Source organism: Triticum urartu, chromosome 2 (genome assembly GCF_003073215.2).
Source record: "Triticum urartu cultivar G1812 chromosome 2, Tu2.1, whole genome shotgun sequence".
Taxonomy (NCBI): domain Eukaryota; kingdom Viridiplantae; phylum Streptophyta; class Magnoliopsida; order Poales; family Poaceae; genus Triticum; species Triticum urartu.
The window spans coordinates 664829106-664851040 of record NC_053023.1 but is presented as its reverse complement, the minus strand read 5'-3'; the positions used below and the strand labels follow the sequence as shown (position 1 = coordinate 664851040).

The window sequence follows — 21935 nt, the reverse complement described above, 5'->3', positions numbered from 1 at the left end:
GCCAAGGCCTGTCCTGCTCCGTTCTTCTTAGCCATTGCCGAGGTACTGAAGCCACCACCCAGCACGAACGCGAGGGCCCCTCTAAGATTTCACTTGGATTTTGCTCTAATAATTTTACTCCCTTCAATCTACATTAGTTATCTGGATGTAGTTAGGCATATCTCAATGCTAGATACCGTTTGAGACCGGAGGGAGTACCACATTGAGCTCCGAAGAATCGTGCTAGCTAAGCTAGATCGCGGCATCTTTAGAACCTTCGCTTGGATAAATTATCACACTAGCCTCGGAACTCGGAAGCATCGTACTACTAGCTAGCTAGGTAGCGGCGTCTTTACTCGCATGGATGCAAATCCCGATCGGTGTAGAATTTTGTTTACTTGTTTCTATGGGAAAACTGCTCTGTGCTACCGTGCTTACACTCATGACCATGCGTTGGTACGTGTCCACTCTTTAATCTTCACGGAATCAGTATATATAATTAACAAATCTCTGCATCGTATTACACATGACCAGAAACGGTTGCTATTTCTTTTGTTTTTGTTTTTCTTTCTCCAGGAAGAAAAGAAGAATTGCCGTTCATAAATAGCCAAAAGAAGAATGAAATAATGTTATTGCCAAGACGCACAACTCCCACCCAGCTCCATCATCACAATCACTTCTATCGATCTCATCCTAGTAGTAACAATAATGCCTAAGCGAGCCCACACTCCTTCGGGAAGCCATTGGGGAACCTCTTTTCGTCGGTGCAGTAGTTGTAGATCATGTACTTGCCCTGCACCTCCCTCAGCTGCTGCTGCTGCTTCACGTCGTCGTCCAGCCGCCCTCCTCCCCGTGCCCGGTCCATCCAGCCGCTGCTGCCGCCGGAGCCGGAGGGGTCCGGGCCGCAAGCCCACGAGCCGCCGGCGCTCGGGGCGCACCCGGAGGCGGTGTAGTTCCGGAAGTAGGCGACGAACGGCGCCTGCGACCAGTCGGTCTTGACGCGCCCGCCCTGCGTGGCCCAGTCGTCTGCGTCCCACAGGCACCCGAACAGCCGCATCGGCTGGTACACCGGGAAGGGCACCCCGGCGTCCCAGTGGTTCTTGAATTGCCGGATCGGCACGCCGTCCACCAGGATCCTGCAGACCACCCCGACAATGCCTTCAGCAACATACAGTAAATGCCATGGAAACTTGAAAGCATTCAGAGTTTCAGACATGTCCAACAGAGTACTGGTGTGTAGAATAAGGCGAGGCTTACAGGATCTCGTCTGTGTTCCAGACGATGGAGTAGGTGTGGAAGTCCTTGGTGGGGTCGAACCAGAGGCGGTACTGCACCTCCCTGCCGCCCTCGCCGTTGGCGAAGATGTTGGTGTGCAGGGTGTAGGGCTGGCCGGTGGCGTTGCCCAGGAACTCGAGGTCGATCTCGTCGTGGGTCTTCCAGTCCTTCTCCGAGATCATCTGCACCACAGCACACAGCATATGTACCATTACTTTGCCAGGAACTCGTGCATGCCGTGCATGGATGACGAGACGATGGACATGGCATGATCTCACTTACATATATGGTGGTGACGGTGCCGGCGGAGTTCCTGGGGATGAGCTTGATGTCCACGTCGATCCGGGCAAAGAGGTAGGAGGTCTTGGACTTGAAAGCCGACCCCATGGCGTGGTCCAGCATCAGCGCGATGGTCTGGTCGCCGTTGCCGTCGCTGAGCACCTTCGTTTGCCCCCACAGTATCTGCAGCTGGTCCGCCGGGCGACCACCGGCAACCGGAGAGGCCCAGGCGGCGATCATCAGCGCAAGAGCCGATAGGCTGGCTAGGAGGCGCTCCCTAGCCAAGGCCATGGCTCCTGGCGAGTGAAGTGAGTGACTGTAGTGTGCGGGGCCAGCCACGGTCAAGTGAAGGATATATGCAGTGCAGACTCGACTGAGAAGGTGCCGCAGGATTACCGGGGTCAACCACATGAGGATCGATGCTGCCGGATCGATCGCATCGAGCTCGGCGACGCCTTTAAATTCTTGGAGGATGTAAACAAGCTCAGTCACGGGCTGGCTGCTCGTTCAGTGAAGACCTAGGCATTGAAAATGTTGGAGGGTTCACAGTTCAGTCACAGCTTAATGGCGACGCAAGATGGGCAAAGATGCGAGAAGTTGACAACCTGGTTTAAGTGTCGGTTACGTGTGCGGCGACGAGTGAACTGCGGCACACATTGTGGCTTCAATATACTGTAGTACTCCCTCCGGTCCTTTTTACTCTGCATATTAGGTTTGTCCGAAGTCAATTTCATCCAACTTTAATCAAGTTTATATAAAAAATTATAGACATTCACATATAACAACACCAATATCATTAGATTCATCTTGAAATATATTTTCATATTATATTTATTATAGATGCTAATAATTTCTAATATAAATTTGGTCAAACTTAGCAAAGTTTGTGTAAGAGTCGCGATCGATCTAAGCGTGGAAGCTAGGGTTCATGGCGGAATGGGGAAAATTCGATGGCGTGTTTATCCTCCCAACCTTCCTCTGTACTACAACTATTACAATCGGCCGAAGCCGCCGTCCGTCCAAAGCCAATCCATCCGAACGTTACAAGGGTATTTAAACTACAGCCATTCCGGGCCGGCGTGCCATTTGGGCTTCGTCTTCACCCGAGTGGGCCGCACCGCAGGCCCACGAGAAGTTTTGAACTCTGCCGCTTCTTCTCTGCTTGTCGGATGATGAATAGTGTCGTCACCTGTTGTCGCTGTTGCCAGATCATCTGAAGCGCCACCCGGTGTCCTGACATTCCTCCCTCCTTGAGAGCCGGCTTGACCCCAAGCCGGAGCACGGGGAAACTGCTGCTTCAAATGCTCCAAATCCTCCCAAGTAGCATCTGCAGGAGAAGATTCAGACCAGTGAACTAGCCCTTGGGCAACAGTCTTTTTACCTTGAGATCGCACTCGCTTCTGCAGTATACTGAGAGGGACTTGTATAGCTGCCCTGACTGTAGGCAATGTGTGACTGGGAATCGTCTCTCGAGGTAAAAACTTCTTGAGCTGAGAAACATGAAAGACAGGGTGTAGCCTGCTGTTATTAGGAAGATCCAATCGATAAGCTCGCTCTCCAATGCGCTCCAGGATTGGAAAAGGACCACAATACTTGAAGGCCAGTTTTTGATTTGCCCTGGAATATAATGACAACTGAGCATAGGGTTGCAGCTTGAGAACGACACGATCCCCTACTGCAAAAACCCGTTCAGTTCTCTTCTTGTCAGCCTGATTTTCATACGTTGTTGTGCCCTTAACAAGTGTTGTCGAGCTGTTTCTGTGACTGCTTGGCGAGATTGCAACCAATCTTGCATTTCCAATGGAGCAATTGTATTAGTTGCAGAGATGCCAAAATATCTGGGAGTATACCCATACAAGATTTCAAAAGGAGATTTCCCCAAAGCAGAGTGCCAATTGGAATTGTACCAGAATTCACACAAAGGCAACCATTTACTCCATTTGTGTGGTTGAGCACTGATAAAACATCTCAAATAACACTCCACTTGCTGATTTACTCGCTCAGTCTGCCCATCTGTTTCAGGATGATTTGCTATACTCATATTCAATTGAGTCCCTGTTTTTGCAACTAACAATTTCCAGAATTGACTAGTAAAAAGTGGATCTCTATCAGATATGATCACACTAGGCAGACCATGCAACTTGTAAACATTATCCAAGAACACCTCAGCCACCTCCTGAGCATTGAAAGGGTGTTTGAGTGGAATAAAATGACCATATTTAGAAAATTTGTCAATCACCACTAAAATGCAGTTGTACTGAGATGACTGGGGAAGACCATTAATAAAATCCATAGACACAGTATCCCAGGCTTTATGTGGAACTGGCAAGGGAGATAACAAGCCAGGATAAGGAACTCTTTCAGGTTTAGCTTTCTGACATATCACACAAGACTGCACCTGTGTTAAGATGAACTTCTTCATTCCAGACCAAGTGAACGGAGCATGAATCCTTTTGTATGTCACTGGAAAACCTGAATGACCCCCCAAAGGGCTATCATGAAAAGCATAGAAAATTTTCTGATGTAATGCAGGAACAGGCCAACCCAAATACTCTGCTTATATTTCAGAATACCATTAACCAAACTGTAGGGTGGCTTAGAAGCTGGTTGCACAGCTAGTTGTTGCATAATTGTCAGGGCTCGTTCATCATGTTTATAACTGTCAATAATTTCAACTAACCATGTGGGTTGGCTACTGGAAATGGAAAACAACTGAGAACCATCATGAGGTCTCCTGGACAGAGCATCGGCTGCACTATTTGCTGTACCTTGTTTGTACTGAATCTGATAATGCAATCCAAGAAGTTTAGTAAGACACTTCTGCTGCCAGATTGTATGCAATCTTTGATCCTGCAAATGAGCCAAACTTCTTTGATTAGTTTTAATAGTGAACTGCTGAACTTGCAAATAAGGCCTCCACTTATCCACTGCCAATAAAATAGCCAAATATTCTTTCTCATATACTAACAGGGCCCTATTCTTGGGTCCCAAAGTTTTACTAACAAATGCCAGTGGGTGTCCCTGTTGCATCAGCACTGCACCAATACCATATTCACAAGCATCAGTCTCAATCATAAAGGGCTTACTAAAATCTGGTAAGGCCAATACAGGAGCAGACACTAGAGCATGCTTAAGTGTGACAAAAGCCTCCTCTGTAACACTGGTCCATACAAAAGGAACTCCGTTCTTAAGCAAATCAGTTAAAGGCCTTGCAATAATCCCATAATGTTTAATGCATTTTCTATAATAACCACTCAAACCAAGAAAACCCCTCACTTCCTTCACATTTTTTGGAGTAGGCCATTGCTGAACAACCACTATCTTATCAGGGTCAGTGGAAACCCCTTCTGCAGAAATAACATGCCCTAGATATGCTATCTTGGGCTGAGCAAAGTCACATTTAGACATCTTAACCTTCCACTGCTCCTTATGCAAAATAGATAGCACCTCATCCAAATGTTTCCAGTGTTCTTCCAATGTCTTACAGAATACCAGAATATCATCAAAGAAAACCAAGGCAAACTTCCTCAAGACTGGAGACAGATCAAAATTCATTTGCCCTTGAAATGATCCAGGTGCTCCTGTCAGACCCATGCCCATCACAGTAAATTCATAATGTCCATTATGAGTTTGAAATGCAGTCTTATATTCCTCTCCTGGTGCTAATCTGATCTGATAATATCCAGCTTTCAAGTCCGGCTTAGAAAACCAACAGGCTCCTGCAAGTTCATCCAAAAGTTCATCTATTACAGGCACTGGATATTTCCCTTTTTCGGTGATAGCATTGAGTTGTCTATAATCAACTACCATCCTCCAAGTTCCTTCTTCTTTCTTTTTAACTAACAACACAGGAGAAGAAAAAACACTGTTACTATGCCTAATCATCCCTGAATCCAGCAGCTCTTTAATCTGTTTTTCCAACTCATCTTTCAGATGTGGAGCAATCCTGTAGGGCCTAACGGACACTGGTCTGGCTCCAGGAATCAATGGAATAGTGTGATCCTTAAGTCTTCTAGGAGGTAGTGTAGTTGGATTTTCAAACACTACAGCATGCTTATCCAGCAAAACTTGCAACTCTGGCTGAACAACTTTCTGTTCCACAGGTCTAATCAGAGAGACAGAAAACACTGTAACTGCTACATCCTCAGGTAACAGCCCTTGCAATGTAACTGTATCTCCTTGATAGTAAAAGGACATCCACTTTTGAACCCAATCAACCTGCAAAGGACTGTGCTGAGCAAGCCAATCCAGGCCTATAATTCCATCATAACTGGCTAGGGGAAGTAATCGAAAACTAGTAGCAAATTCCACCTGACCACAACTCCAGGAGCAGGATTTTAAAACAGAATCGCATCACAATGTACCTCCTCCAGCTACAGATACTGTCACAGGTTCATGTGTTTGAACATTTGTCAATTTGTGTTGCAAGCTGCTGCCAATGAAAGAATGCGTACTGCCTGAATCAACAAGAAAGATAAGTTCCATGCCTTGCAACTCAATCAACAACTGCAAAGTGGGCGCATTAGATTGTTTCCCTACAGCAGCAGCAGACAATTGCATACTATAGTCATACATCTGGTCCTGAATACTGCTATCACTGGATATTGTTTCTGCCGATTGAATGTGATCAATAAGCTCCTGCACTATGCGCAACTGGACTGACGACTTGCATATATGATCCTTCGACCATTTCTCACCACAAACAAAGCACAATCCCTTGGACTTACGATAATTCCTCAAGGCAGACCACTTATCTTTAGTCTGACTTGGTTTCTGAACTTCAACACTTCGTTTGTCTTCAGAAGTGCGATGTTTATACGGTGGCAATGGCAATGGCATTGGCCCTGATCTAGCAGCAGGGACATGATTAATGGGAGTAATGCCTTCACCTAACTCCTCATGCAACAACGCTAAATCATACGCTGCATCCAAATCGCGTGGTTTCTGCAGAGCTACAGCGACACGGACACCAGGTTTAAGTCCATCCAGGAATCTAGTTGTATAGTGCAGGGAATTGGGCGCCTCTTCATACGCAGATAGTTGATCATACAAATCAGCAAAGCGCTCCACATAATCTGCTACAGTTGAGGTCTGAGCTATTTTGAACAACTTACGGAGTAATGTCTGATGTTGATTACGCCCAAAACGGTTCTGCAGACTCTGACAAAATTCAGACCAACTTGCCTGCGGCTGTCGACGTTGCATCGATTCCAACCAACGAGTAGCAGCACCCTCAAATTGAGCTGTTGCCAGAGAAATCCATCGGTGAGCCGGTGTACACCACAACCTGAACTGATCTTCACACCACGTTTGCCACAGACGCGGATTGGCACCATCAAATCCCGGCAATTCCAGGCGAGCACCAAACGCAAACGAATCAGCAGCATCAAAGGAACTCGACTCACGACCCAGAGAAGGACGGAACGAAAAATTGGACTCGCGCGCACCTCTGATCGGAGGAGGGACATAAGTATTATGCGCCTTCCCCCGGTAATCGTTGTCGAAGCCGAGGGAATCAGTCGGGCCACCGCCGCGACCATTCCCAGCCACACGCGACGGAGACGGATCTTCCTGCGGAGGAGTACTCCCCTTCAACTGGTCGTCGCGGAGCTGCTCCATCTCCATCAACAACTCGTCTCGGACCCCGTCCACGCGCGACGAGAGCAAGCCGTCGAGGTTCGAGGTATTCATCGAGATCAGCTTCTCCATGGCCTTGAGGAGATCCGCACCTTGGTCACGGAAGCGCTTGTCGAGGTCGATCGCGAGATCCGCCCGCAGAAGCTCGTAGACACCGCGCCCATCCTCCGACAGCTTTTCCATCGCCGCCGATTTCGCCACCGCATCTCGTGATGATGCTGGGGAAGCGCCAGGACCTCCGGCTCTGATACCAAGTGTAAGAGTCGCGATCAATCTAAGCGTGGAAGCTAGGGTTCATGGCGGAATGGGGAAAATTCGATGGCGTGTTTATCCTCCCAACCTCCCTCTGTACTACAACTATTACAATCGGCCGAAGCCGCCGTCCGTCCAAAGCCAATCCATCCGAATGTTACAAGGGTATTTAAACTACAGCCATTCCGGGCCGGCGTGCCATTTGGGCTTCGTCTTCACCCGAGTGGGCCGCACCGCAGGCCCACGAGAAGTTTTGAACTCTGCCGCTTCTTCTCTGCTTGTCGGATGATGAATAGTGTCGTCACCTGTTGTCGCTGTTGCCAGATCATCTGAAGCGCTACCCGGTGTGCTGACAGTTTGACTTTCGACAAATCCAATGTGCAGAGTAAAAAGGACCGGAGGGAGTACATCTGTGACTGGATTCGATGGAACTGGAGCAGAGCAGACATCGGAAATATGGAACGAGATATGTCGCGGGCGGCTGAGGCTATCTGAACTTGGTTGTTCTGTCAAAAACTTGAAACATTAACTGATGTGTTATACTGATGCAAAGATATTTCACCGCTCGCCGTGGTCGCATCCGCTCTGCGCCAAATGTAGGCAGCTGCCAGATTAGTTAGACACAGACATGGCAACGGTTCGGACGCCCGCAATCCCCTTCCTCGGTTTGTCTCTGAACGGACCAATGCAGGACCGCGTTGAATGACAAAACACGTCCGGATCGTGTCTCGTATGGTCCGGATGGTTGAGGGTGGTTTGAGGGTCGGCGTTGAAGATCCCCTAAACGACCAACTACTGGTTCTAAAGGTTTGTTGCATAAATTACCATTTATTGGTGTGATTCATTGCAGTTAGCTCTAATCCATCATTTGATTCGGTTGAGATGAATTCTGAGACTAGTCACAGTGGGGAGTAACTTAGAGTAGTAACATGCATATGTTACTAGTCTATGTTACTACCTCCACAGTGGGTAGTAACATATGTGTTGTGTCATGCATCACTTCATTTATTAGGTTGTAGACTCATCTTTTTTTTCATATGTGTGATGTTATTGTAACTAGCTATGTTATCACATGCCTCTCTTTCTTCATTAATTACATGCCATCTATGTTACTCCCACTGTGGGTAGTCTGATGAATCGGCCCCACCTGTAAGTACATGCATGACAAAAAGAGGATCACATAAGTCATCCAACCGAGATGAGCTAAAAAATTTCAAGACCCGTGTTGGCGCATGTATGATTTTCTTACCACTTATCCATTTTCTCAAAGCCTTAAAATTTGAACCAAAAAATTGAATTCCAGAATTCAATAGCCAATGGGTACATTTCGAGAATCTTGTGAATTTTGTCAATTGGATCATACATGTACCAAGTATTGATCTGGGGCAATTGCAACTCATTTGCACCAGATTTTGGTATGTATCTGTGCTAGCATTAAATCTTTAGAATCAACATGAACATGATCTTAATCTCGTGATTGGAACATATAAATAGTGTGGAAGTGGATATTGACCAGATTCAACTCAGGCCATTACCCATGTCTGCGGGTGTCAGGGTGGACAGCGGAGATGTAGATGGCAGTAGGGTTACCGTTGGCACCATGTGGTGGCTGGCGATGGTAAACGACGTTCATCTCCTTTAGAACCTTATTAGCATCGGGTGTTAGAGAAGGACACGGCCTCCCGTATGAGATCGTTAATTTTCAATGGGCGGGGTCATTTTTCTTTTATACTACTGTATGTGCTAGGGAGGTGGGACCAAGATCAAGTCGTTGGTTTAGTGCCCCTGATCCATGGGATGTCTAGCTCTGCCATTTTCAACCAAAGATCAACCTCATCGATTGGTAGTTTTAGTTGGCCGACTAATGTGGTTAGTTTTTATTATTGCCATGTGTGCACTTTACAAAGTGGGACCGACCTGGGAAGAATCATGTCAACCGAGTCAAGTGATAGACTAGAGCTAACATGTTTTGTGTAACAAGCCTGTATAGCAGGTGTTCTGCGCAAAACCAACCTTAATAGTTTGTGGTTTGTGAAATTTTCAGTAAGTACTATACCACCTCATGGGTTGAAGCGCGTTCAAAATTAAACACGAGAGCCATGAGCTGCGATGACCATGTGTTCATGAGCCGCTTTGGTCTCAAAGGCCGTGTTCTCCTCGGAGTATGATCTTGGCCGCCATTAATTAGCGTTAACAAAGCGCATTGTGCTGCGAGTAATTAACATGTATTGGTTCAAGACTCCAAACTGGAGTAGTACTATATGTTCATAGTATATGTTTTTTGAATACCACTTACCACCGAAAGAATTAAGCTATCAAATCATGGAATAAATCCAAGAAAAAGTGACCGCCCATGCCAAATATATGAGTTAAACCCGGGCTGACTGTTTTCACCACAAGTAACTTAACCGACTGAGCTACGCTCAATCCGCACCATATATTCATACATTTTTTAGGGTCTCTTTCTTGAGTATGGCGTTTTCGATCTCGGCCTCCATGTAGGCCGAATTTTTGAAAAAATCAAATTCAAAATTTTTCGGTTTCAAAAACCCTGAAAATATTTGTACAAGTAAACAAGGATGTGAGTTTGTGTAAAGTCTCAGGATGAAATACATTGAAATGTGATCTGTACAAAAAAGAAGAAGATAAATTCATGGTCTAGGAAGATGAATATAGTATCATCTGTTAATTTGAAAAGTTGCTTTTCTTTCTCCCCACGCAAGGTGGTTAGGGAAAGCCTTCCTCCCCTCAATCTCCCCGGCGAGCTTGTGGGTTCGCCTCCGCTTCACCTACCGCTCCGGAGGCTGATGGCGGGGAGGGGATTTCTGGTGCCTCGTCTCCGGTTAGTAGATATATAGGGTTTTAATTCTCGCTGGGGCAGTGTTTGGACAGATGACGACGCTTCTTATTCGGATTCTTCTCAAGTTCGTCCGCTGGGACTGATTAGATGGAGCTCTTGTGTAGATTCCTGCCAGCTCCTCGGGACGGCGAGGTTAGTGTTTCTCGTTGTGCGTACGCAACGGCGATATTTGGTGTCAAATTCTTCAGATCAATTCAGTGGGGATGACTGTGGCTCCGAGGCAGTGGTCCTTAGGGGCACATGCACGAAGACTTACCGGCTGTCATCGACAAGGTTAGGCCGGCTCCCGTATGAGAGCAGCGTGTCAGCGGCTTGTTCTGGCTACGGCAATGGTCATTCAGTGGTCCATGGACCTCGATGTATTTTTATTATGTTTGAGGTGTTTTGTACTTTCGATGAATCTTTATAATAGATCTAATCTTTTGACAACAAAAGCCTTTGATTTATTTACTTTTGCGCAACCCTCATTTCAACATATTTCTCCAGAAAATTTATACACTTGTGCCTTATGCCTTCATATATGTCTATATTTTTTTAGAATTTCTTAAAATATAAAATATGGATTTTCACGGATTTTGAATTTTGCATTTGAAGGCCTCCATGTAGCTCAGCCTCCAAAAGCAATTTCCGCTCTTTCTTCTTCTTTTGTCTGGATAAATAGGAACGCAAATAATTACCACGAGATGGACATGCATGCACTTGCCATCCCTTTGCTTGCTCCCCCCTTTCATAAAGATAATAAAAATAAACTGTCTTCGTCTGTGGTTGAAGATGCAGACAGCTCAATGTATACTTGATTTTTATGAACTGAAAAGTATATCCTTGATATTTTTAGCTCGGTGATTCACGATCCAATAAGTGGGTTCGTTGGCGAGCAACGATGTCGCGGTTAATGGCTAGCTAGCTTAGCTAGCCAGACGCCATTCCAACCGATCACAGATATAGGTGCTTGCTAATTTCACCTTTTCCTTTGTCAGCTGCATGGTGGAATTCCATTTCCGAAGTGAACGGTAGCCCACTGCCCGGAGCCTGAGATGACACGGTTCCATCTTGACAAGGAGTTCGGCTACGTCATGGCAGGTTAGCTGAAAAACACTTACTCCCTCTCCCACTGTAAAGAAATAGTGATCTAAACGCTCTTATATTTCTTTACTTAAGAAGTACTATACAGAGCTCAGATACGTCGATTGCAATTTCTTTCACACGTACGAAAACTAGAAATGATCAGTTGCAACGCGTCGAATCTAACTAAGGTTTGTAGCTTTTCTTTTGTCAGCGATCGATGTGATCCTTGAAGTTTGTCGGCATGCAAGTTCGGCAGCATTCGTCAGCATGCAATACATGGCGTTCAGTTTGGTAGTACTAGTCAGCATCATCACCGTTTCATTGAACACGTACGTACTGTAGAACAAGTAGTGAGTGGTGACACATATTTGCAAACACGAATAGCTATACCCTACCTCCCCGTAACATTAACAATAAAAGTAAGAGCCATGGCATATATTCAGCATGAAATTGGCAAACACTCGTTTCAAGTGTTTGAAGAATTGGGCCGGGCGATCTAATAATAGTTTCTGTTGTGCGTAGGAGCAAGTGACCTAATTCTCCTAGCTTGTCGTTGTAGACTCATTTGGTATGATGTACACTCAGCAAGCACGATGGACCGATTAATGTATGTGCGTGCTCGTGGTGGCCACGGGCGCGCAATACCGGAGGAAAAAGAAGATGTGGCTGCATGTACGCACTAGCCATGGCGGCATGAAAGCTGGAAATCCCAGCACCGGGGGAGAAAAAGAAGAAGACCGGCATGCCCACAGACAACCCTCGTGCCTCCCTGAAGTTCACTATAAAAACACGGCAGGGCAGCGTGTGTCCTCCACACTACTGCTGCCTGCCACTGCACAATACCATCACTGCCATCTCCATCCATCTCACTAGCTGCCAGTCGCCATGGCCGTGAACAACACCAAGCTGGCTGCTGTGGCGGACGCCGAGAACCCGGCTGTGGTGTGCTGCGACGCCGACGACTCCGAGTCGTCCATCGACTTCGCCGGGCGCGCCAACTGGCTGCGCGCGGCGGTGCTGGGCGCCAACGACGGGCTGGTCTCCACGGCCTCCCTCATGCTCGGCGTCAGCGCCGTCAAGCCCGAGGCGCGGGCCATGGTCGTGTCCGGGTTCGCGGGACTACTGGCCGGGGCATTCAGCATGGCCATCGGAGAGTACGTGTCCGTCTGCTCCCAGCGCGACGTGGAGATCGCGGAGCTGGACCAGGCCGGAAAGCGTGGCGGCGACGAGGAGAAGGCACTGCCAAGCCCGGCACAGGCCGCCGCGGCCTCAGCGCTGGCTTTCTCCGTCGGGGCGCTCCTACCGCTGCTGGCCGCCGGGTTCATCGTGGGCTACAACCTGCGGGTCGCCGTGGTGGTCGTCGTGGCGACGTTGGCGCTGGCCGCGTTCGGATGCGTGGGCGCCGTGCTGGGGCGGGCCCCCGTGGCGAGGTCGTGCGCGCGGGTGGTGGTGGGCGGACTGGCCGCCATGGCCGTCACCTTTGGGTTCATGAGGCTCTTCCGAGCCAGCGGCGTATGAGAAACTGACATGGACACATGGTCTTGGTCGCCGTCCTCGCGTGCGTAGGTCATGTGCGGGCATCGTCCATACTCTTCTCGGAATAAAGTACCCAGTACTAGCCACCGTACTTGCACCTACGGCTGACTTATTTTCTTCCTTGTAATAGTAATCAAACGGCAAATGAAAACGTTTAAACTCGTACTATAGATAACAGTTTCGCAGGTGTAGTATTATTCCTCTTCGGCCCCCCTGATTTCAACCGGGGGTGGGGCCCTCCCCTTATTTTCTGTAATGAAAACATGACACCTAATCAGTTATGTTAATTACGTAGAAATCCTTAAGTATGTGTACCATTATCCCCCCCCCCCCCCCACAAATGCCAAGAACATGCGCCTCAAGCAACCCACCTCGTGTATCGGCCTCACCGTCACTTGGCGTGCTTCCTGCAACAATGAAGTTGTGACGTCTTGTGGTGGAGGTTAGAGCAACTCTAGTAGAGATGTCATACTGGCAGCTTTTGTAACATGTATAAAGCGCATTGCAAAATAATATAAAGGTTGTCGAGGCGATGCGCAAACTCAGAACCATCACTACCAATCTACAATTCCTTTCAAATAGGATGCATCTCTCACTGGATCTATAGATTCTTCCTCAATTATCCCTAATTCAAAAGAACACACTTGGTTCATAGCACACATTCAAAAACACCGATCTCATTCCTATAATAGTAGCGCAAAATTAGTCACATCACGGCTTACGTTCATAGAATTGCTAATTAATTAAACTAATAAAATAACCTAGTACTAAGTTTCTCCACCACCACATCATACAAGTCCCAAAAGGGGACCAACGGTCCAGCCGCTTCTCCTCGTCCCCGAAACTGAAGATGACCGGGCGCTCCTTCCACTGTGCCATGTACGATGAAGTGGTGGATTGGGGGTGGACAAGACAGGAATGGGAGGCACTTGAGGGAGGAACGGATAAGGGAGAGAAGAGATGCACCGGTATAAGACACCATGGGCTCCATTAGAAGGGTAGTTGGGAAGGTGGCAGACAGCCATCAAGGGACGCTTTTATACACGATTGTTGGCCTGCTCACATGCCACCTAGCCTCACAAACAAGCTAGGAGATGGTGATGCGTGGTGACCATCTGACGGGCTGCCACAGGAATCCGAGGAGGCAGCCACAGTCATTTATTTGCCATGCGGTTGAAGGCCCCCCCCCCCCCCCCCCCCCCCCCCCGCAATCGATGGTGCATGCTTGGTCGTGTTGCTTCAAATCCTACATATAGCCCGAGGAGGAAGAGATGAAACTTTCCTCACATACTGTCAGTTGGGTTTGGAGCGAGCTGCAAACATGGCTTCCACAACCTCCATATTTGGAGGCTATGTGGTCGTTTTAGGAGTGAGATCCATAACATATGGCTATCACGGCAACATATGGTGACTTTCTAGAGTGCCATTTTGTGTGACGACGGACATACTAGCGGTTATTATAGTGATCGACCACATATGGAGCATCTGCTAGAGTTACTCTTAATGCTTATCTAGGTCCAATCTAGGAGGCCGCCCCTAGCCCTAGGAGATTTTATTTGACTACCTTTAATTGATGGCATGTATAACAAGTGAAAATCATCCCAAATCTTGACGGTAGCTCGCAGTCTATCATCCCTCCAAGATTTTTCCCATGCGCCTAGGGGTGGACATATAAACCGATGACCGAAGTACCGACCCGAAATAACCGGGACCGAACCCGAACGCACGGAAACCGATTCGTTCGCTCGTAACTTCGGTCAGCCAATCTGGAGAACCGAACTTTCTTCGGTTGATTCGGGTGCATGTATCAAGTAACCGAACACACCGAAGTACCGAAGCAATTTTCAACTCACGAGAAATCTACGTAGCCCACGGCCCACAGCCCAACTACTGAACCTGGATAGAGCGAGTCGTACATTCACATCAGCAGCATCTCGAGCCCTAAACGCTCGACCGCGCCCTAGCCGCCGCCCGCGAGTGTCTGTGCCTCGACCACCGCAACCTAGTCGCCACTGCCTTTGACTTCTATCCATCCCTGCGTCCGGCGGCGGCGGCGGCTCCACTTCCACCTCTCATCCATGTCCCTCTGCTTATATCCATCCCCGGTATGACGGCGTCAGTGCTGCTGCTCATGGAGGCGAGGCGGCGACCATCTCTCTTCGACCTACCGAGCGCAGATCCGTGCTGCAGATCTTCGATTTTTGATTCTGTTTTTGCGCACGGATCTGAGGATTTGATTTTTGATTCGATTTTTGCCACAACTGATCTTTGTCGCTGTCATATTTCCTCTATCTTCGTTGCCTGCTCAGTTTTGTTTTCGTCAGTTGTTCGGTCTCAACCGAGACCCGAACCGAAGCATCGGTACACCGAACTCTCGGTTAGTATTTTTATAGGAAACCGATCGGTCTGCCAAATCTCAAAACCGAAATTCATTAAACCCCGAAGCACCGAACCGTTCGGTTCGGGGGAACCGAACGCCCAGCCCTACATGCGCCGCCATTGCGCCTCTCTCCTTGCCCCCCCCCTCCCCCGCGCCCTCCATGTTTCCACAAGTACATCAATGATTATCCAGTTGGCACCCTATTTCATAGTATGCCTAGCATGTATCTAGTCCTTCGATAGCGTGATGCGGGAGGCTATATCTACCTCCTTTTGGTGGTGTTGTCGTGGCTGCCTCTGTATACAAGGCCGTCGAGTGTTGTGGATTACTCATGATGCGTTATAGGTGTGCCTGCCTCTGATCCAGGCCACCAGTGTCAATTGTTTCTGAAGCAACGGGCATTCTCATCGGTTTTCGTGAAACAAACCACCCACAACATTAGTGTGGACAATACATGCACATTTCCGGGTGGGTAAAATCTAGGATGGGATATATCCTGAAACTTTAGGCCAGATCCATTTTTGGATCACTTTTTCGGGTTAATCCGACCTTCTTTCACATGCATTTTTAATGGCTATAATGCGTAAGAAAGATGAGATTATCTCGAAGTCTCTACAAAGGTGTTTCTTTTTAACAATGTCAATTGTTTTCTTAGGAATCCGAAAAAAGTGTTTCCTTAGGAAGCGGTTTCACTGTTTCTAATGCAACTGGAAAGTAAATACTCTCTCAACCTTAGTTCAAAACGGTGACACTTATTTTGAATCGGAGGGAGTAGTATTTTCGAGTCCATACTAAGAACCACCTAATCTGAGCGTTAAAGTTCATGCAAGTTTAATTGAACGAACTAATCTTCATTGAATGACTATTGTGTTTCTCTTAAAATATTTCAGCAATTGTGGTAGTATACACAAATTATTTGGTACGATCTCAATAAAATTCGAACAGAAAATTTGGTTCCATGACCAAAATGATAACCGAAATGGCTAAAATTCAACGAAACCCAGTGATTCGAATGTAGCTAAAAAATTCTGAAACTGAAATTTAAAACCATTTGTAGCATGTAGGAGCAAGCAAGCGCAGAGCTGAAAATATAGAATGAGACGAGAAATGAATAATTTTAACCTTTATCTTTCATCAGTAGATGGGATAAATTAGTATATATGACGCGCTTTCTCCCGCGACTTCGGTCAGTAGTCCTTTCACTTTTGACAAAAGTGTCGGAGCCAATTTTGCGGAGAGTACCCTAAACCCCCAAACTGCTCGGATTCCATCTCTGTCTATGGATGAAATGTTTCATTTTCTTTTCATAATTTCTATTATTTGAATTCTTGTAATTATTATTGTTATATGTATATGCTTACTTTTTCTTAATATGGATATTTTCCGTTCCTTTCTATTTTAGCTGATTTTTCGTGGTCTATATCACATGCGAGTTAATGACTATAAGGAACCAACGACCAAATTATCGCTAGTCATTGTAAACGCCTTGCATATGATGTACACTCAGCAAGCACAATGCATCGATTTATGTAGGTGTGTGCTCGTGGTGGCCACGGGCGCGCAATACCAGAGGAAAAGATGTGGCGGCGTGTATGCACTAGCCATAGCGGCATGAAAGGTCAAAAAGAAGACCGGCAATGCCCACAGCAACACACGAACACAAGGCACGACCCTCATGGCTCCTCAAATTCACTATAAAACCACGCCAGGGGAGCGTGTGTTCGCCACACTACCGCTACCACTACTACTACCACCCCGAACCCAACCATCTCCATCCATCTCGCTAGCTCCCAGTCGCCATGGCCGTGAACAACGCCAAGCTGGCCGCCGTGGTCGACGCCGAGAACCCGGCCGTGATGTGCGGCTAAGTCGACAACTCCGAGTCGTCCATCGACTTTGCCGGGCGCGCCAACTGGCTGCGCGCGGCGGTGCTGGGCGCCAACGACGGGCTTGTCTCCACGGCCTCCCTCATGCTCGGCGTCAGCGCCGTCAAGCCCGACGCGCGGGCCATGGTCGTGTCCGGGTTCGCGGGACTACTGGCCGGGGCATGCAGCATGGCCATCGGAGAGTACGTGTCCGTCTGCTCCCAGCGCGACGTGGAGATCGCGGAGCTGGACCAGGCCGGAAAGCGAGGCGGCGACGACGAGAAGGCGCTGCCAAGCCCAGCACATGCCGCTGCGGCCTCAGCGCTGGCTTTCTCCGTCGGGGCGCTCCTACCGCTGCTGGCCGCCGGGTTCATCGTGGGCTACAACCTGCGGGTCGCCGTGGTGGTGGTCGTCGCGACGTTGGCGCTGGCCGCGTTCGGATGCGTGGGCGCCGTGCTGGGGCGGGCCCCCGTGGCGAGGTCGTGCGCGCGGGTGGTGGTGGGCGGGCTGGCCGCCATGGCCGTCACCTTTGGGTTCATGAGGCTCTTCCGAGCCAGCGGCGTATAAGAAACTGACATGGACACATGGTCTTGGTCATGTGCGGGCATCGCCCATACTCTTATCGGAATAAAGTACCCAGTACTAGCCACCGTACTTGCACCTACGGCTGACTTATTTTCTTCCTTGTAATAGTAATCAAACGGCAAATGAAAACGTTTAAACTCGTACTATAGTACCAAGTGATTTTCATTCCTCTCCATGCATGCTCTATTGTTTGAAAGGATGTGACACAACATGTTCAATTGGCCAAAGGTTTGCACTTACCCGCTCTATGTTTTTCGGTAGGGTAGATCTACGTACGACATACGTCATGTTAAGCAACTTGCCTTAACTAATCTTTTCGGCTGAGCAATGCTAGAACTACGTAAAAAAAAACTACATAAACTAACGGGCTGTCCAACGTGGGGCATTGTTATTGGGTGTAGGGAGAGGACAAGTCGCGTACTACCCCTCGCCCCTCGCGTCGCCCCCGCGGGCGACCCGGGGGGAAAACCCTAGCCGCCGCCCCTCGAGTCTCCTCCTCCTCCCCCCTCCTCGCCGCCGTCCATAGCGCCGCCGGGCGAAGCCTGGCCTGCTGGGCGGCGGCGGGGCTTCTCCCCATCCTTTCCGTCTTGGCTGGCGCGGGACAACGGGGTCCAGAGGAACACCGGGTGAACGTGGGGTCCGGCGGCGCGGCGGGCGGGTCTCCCATCGGCGTCGTGCGCGGCGCGGCGGTGACGACCTGCGTGTCGTGAGGTGGTGGCTGCGTTGGCCTGACCGGTGGTCGCGGGTGCCGCCGGATCCAGATCGGATCCATCTGGATCCTTTCCTCGGACTCCGTCGGCCGCCGCGGGGTGGTGATGATCGTCGCTGGCCACGTCGGATCGTTGGATTCGGCGTCTGGAGATCTACAAGGAGTTCTTCTCGATCCTTCTTTCTGGTGGGTTGAGCCCCATAGCTCTTTCATCTTCTTGGGGTTCGGATCGTGGCTTGCCGGATCCGGAGTACACGGAGATTTGGTGGCATAGGATGGGGACCGAAGGAAACTTTGTTCGGCGTGTTCGGCCCGGCATCGGCGACGTCACTTGACGCCGTTACGCTTCCTAGAGGCGAAGCCGAGGTCCCCACTATCCACCCCCAAACCCCTCCCGGACGAAAGTCCAAAATTCAGTCTGGATTGGGCGGCGGCGGCGTCCTGCGCGTCGTATCCTCCATGGAGGCGCCGTCTTGGGAGGAACTGATGTTCAGGGGAGAGATGTTGTGGATGGTGGGCTCCGAGTAGCTCCAGCAGTGGCGATGGTGTGGAGGTTGCCAGGTGGTGCGGCGTTGTATCTACCGCGTCATTGACGACGAGTGGTGGCGGCATGGTGCAGCTGCATATCGACGACAGATGCGGCTGGATGGACGAGCGCAGGGTGGTCGAGCTGTCTGGCGCCATGGTGGCGTCGACGGCAGGCCTGGCAAGGTCTGTGCGTCAGTACCTGCTCTGTAGATGGATCGATGGAAGAAGGCGGCGGCAGCCTCGGTGAGTGCGCCGGACCGGCGTGTGACCCAATCCGGTATGTGGCTAGGATGGGGCATCCGGCATTAGATGTTAGGATTTAGTGCGATGTCTGTTTGGTATTAGGCTCGAACATTCGGCACTACTGCATCAAGGAGGTAGGAGTAGCGACAGATGTTGCCTAGATGGTGGCTTCAGGCTTACTGATGTACTACTTTGTAAGGTCTTTTGTGCTTAATAATTAATAAAATGGCCGTATGCATCGTCCAGATGCAGAGGCCGGGGGTGCATTCTCCTTTTCTAAAAAAAATTGGGTGTACGGAGAGGGAGAGGCCCACCCCCCTGAAAATCGGGGGGGGGGGGGGGGGGGGGGCCCCCCCCCCTGAAAAACGGGGGGGGGGGGGGGAGATTAGTTGGTTGGAAGGATTACGTAAAGCTTCGTGTCAGTTTCGTAGGTGTAGTATTATTCCTCTTCGGCCCCTGATCAGGGGTGGGGCCCCTCCCCTTATTTCCTCTAACGAAAACGTGACACCTAATCAGTTACGTTAATTATGTAGAAATCTTTACGTATGTGTAGCATTATCCTCACTTGCCTTAACTAATCTCTTCGGGCCCCCTGATTTCAACCGGCCCCTCCCCTTATTTCCTCTAACGAAAATGTGCCACCTAATCAGTTATGTTAATTACGTAGAAATCCTTACGTATGTGTAGCATTATCCCCCCCCCCCCCAATGCCAAGAACATACGCCTCAAGCAACCCACCTCGTGTATCCGCCTCACTGTCACTTGCGTGCTTCCCAAAACAGTGAAGTTGTGACGTCTTGTGGTGGAGCCTAGAGCAACTCTAGTAGAGATGTCGTACTGGCAGCCTTTGTAACATGTATAGAGCGCATTGCAAAAGAATATAAAGGTTGTCGAGGTGATGCGCAAACTCAGAATCATCAATACCAATCTACGTAAATTCCTTTCAAATAGGATGCACCTCTCACTAGATCATAGATTCTTCCTCAATTATCCCTAATTCAAAAGAACACACTTGGTTCATAGCACACATTCAAAAACACCGATCTCATTCCTATAATAGTAGCGCAAAATTAGTCACATCGTGGCTCACGTTCATAGAACAGCTAATTAATTAAACTAATAAAATAACCTTGCACTAAGCTTCTCCATCACCACATCATACAAGTCCCAAAAGGGGACCAACGGTCCGGCCGCTTCTTCTCGTCCCCGAAACTGAAGATGACCAGGCGCTCCTTCCACCGTGCCATGGACGATGAAGTGGTGGATTGGAGGTGGACAGGACGGGATTGGGAAGAACTTGAGGGAGGAACGGATAAGGGAGAGAAGAGAGTGTTGGGGAACACAGTATTTCAAAAAAAAGCCTACGATCACGCAAGATCTATCTATCAGATGCATAGCAACGTGTCGTGGTATTCTCGGGGGGGGGGGGGGGGGGGGGGGGGGGGGGGGTGCGAGACGACAGATGCCATAGCGTGGCTTGAGTGTGAGGGCAAGACTGCTGCCGGAATATCCAGGGACGGGTATGCAAGTAGCACGCGCTAGTTTACCCAGGTTCGGGGCTCTCCGGAGAAATAATACCCCTACTCCTGCATGTCTGAATATATATGTGAGGCGTATATCTGGCAGTACAATGTGCTCCTGAAGCTGTATCTGAGATCAGTGCCGTAGACATCTGATCTCGTATATGCATATGAGTGTGTGTGGCCGCATGTGCCTGAGCATGCATGCGTGAGTGTGAGGGTGGATGGATGTGTGCTTGCTAGCTAGCTTATATAGGCTTGGGGGTAGCTTAGGATGTAAGCTAGGTAGGCATGGTAGCTAACTAGCTAGTGGCATGGTGGGGGTGTCATGCTTGTCTTCTGGGTCACTTTATAAATAGTGCACAGGGACAAGGGACACTGTACATGATGGCTTGAGATGACGCGTGCACAGTGCCGGGTACGGCTGTCTCGTCGGTGTCGGCGGTTGACTTCGGGCAGCTGGCCGTTGGCGCAGTCGGCAGCTGGCTGGCTGGAGCAGCCGGACGGGGAGCAGGCCGGGTGGCGAGTCGGTTCGGGTAGTCGGACAGGGGGCCGCCTGGGTGGCCTGAGCAGTCGGACTGAGGGGCTTTGCTAGCACTGATGTCTTGAAATATTGTCTTGCCGTCTTCGGGGTACCCGTGGTCAATTACCCCGACAGTAGACCTCGAGCCTCTGGGCAACTTGGCAAAGTTGGGCGGAGGTTTCTTGGCGGGTGTTGATGTAGAAGATGTTGATGACGGCCGGCTGCAGACCGCAGCCGGCGCGGCTTGCTTCCGGCGGGGGCGTGCAAGTGCACCTGCTGGGTGTAGCCTCCGAGCCTCCGAGCGAGGAGGGAGGGGGGTTCCCCACGGAAATGATCATGCAAAAGACAAAGTTAGTCCACACAAATATATCACCTCGGTTTTGCCCGAGCCCCCTTCAATCTTTTTCGTGTTTCCTCCGCTCTTTGGCTTGTGCTCTTGCTTGCCGGACAGCCGCTCTGCGGTCTGTGACTGAGAGTGGGCCGTGAAGTGGAGTGTACAGTATTATGACTCTGGGAGCAGATTTAACCGAGCAGATACTCATAAAGCAAATGGCCGGATCACCCGAACCGTTTTTTCTCCCGAGACATTTTTCGCGTGGGTGGTCTCCAGCGTTCGCTCTTGCTAGCCGGACAGCCGCTCTGTGGTCTGAGCCTTTGATACCATGCACGCTACTAAGCCTTATGCGGGAAAGAACGTCT

At 49.3% G+C, this 21935-nt stretch overlaps 3 protein-coding genes across 3 annotated transcripts; 2 read left to right on the top strand and 1 right to left on the bottom strand.

The window, feature by feature from the left end:
• Positions 1 to 579: 579 nt before the first annotated feature.
• LOC125533954 (probable xyloglucan endotransglucosylase/hydrolase protein 25) lies at positions 580 to 1871 on the bottom strand. Its single transcript, XM_048697272.1, has 3 exons — positions 1537 to 1871; positions 1237 to 1436; positions 580 to 1115 (listed from the first exon to the last, which is right to left on the bottom strand). The coding sequence occupies exons 1-3, from the start codon at positions 1822 to 1824 to the stop codon at positions 692 to 694; spliced, it is 912 nt and encodes a 303-aa protein (XP_048553229.1). The 5' UTR covers positions 1825 to 1871; the 3' UTR covers positions 580 to 691.
• Positions 1872 to 12175: 10304 nt separating this feature from the next.
• On the top strand, positions 12176 to 13051 carry LOC125533952 (vacuolar iron transporter homolog 5-like). The gene has a single exon (XM_048697271.1). The coding sequence runs from the start codon at positions 12233 to 12235 to the stop codon at positions 12863 to 12865; it is 633 nt and encodes a 210-aa protein (XP_048553228.1). The 5' UTR covers positions 12176 to 12232; the 3' UTR covers positions 12866 to 13051.
• A 3955-nt stretch (positions 13052 to 17006) lies between these two features.
• On the top strand, positions 17007 to 17878 carry LOC125533951 (vacuolar iron transporter homolog 5-like). The gene has a single exon (XM_048697270.1). It carries the CDS (start codon positions 17234 to 17236, stop codon positions 17693 to 17695), a length of 462 nt encoding a protein of 153 aa, XP_048553227.1. The 5' UTR covers positions 17007 to 17233; the 3' UTR covers positions 17696 to 17878.
• The last annotated feature ends 4057 nt before the right edge of the window (positions 17879 to 21935 follow it).

Excerpts from the sequence above, each read along its gene's own strand:
- LOC125533954 (XM_048697272.1), bottom strand. The coding sequence starts at position 1,824 with ATGGCCTTGGCTAGGGAGCGCCTCCTAGCCAGCCTATCGGCTCTTGCG. Across the intron at positions 1,437-1,536 it reads GCACCGTCACCACCATATAT|ATGATCTCGGAGAAGGACTG; the intron begins GTAAGTGAGATC and ends GCTGTGGTGCAG. Across the intron at positions 1,116-1,236 it reads TGGAACACAGACGAGATCCT|GATCCTGGTGGACGGCGTGC; the intron begins GTAAGCCTCGCC and ends GGTGGTCTGCAG.
- LOC125533952 (XM_048697271.1), top strand. The coding sequence starts at position 12,233 with ATGGCCGTGAACAACACCAAGCTGGCTGCTGTGGCGGACGCCGAGAAC.
- LOC125533951 (XM_048697270.1), top strand. The coding sequence starts at position 17,234 with ATGCTCGGCGTCAGCGCCGTCAAGCCCGACGCGCGGGCCATGGTCGTG.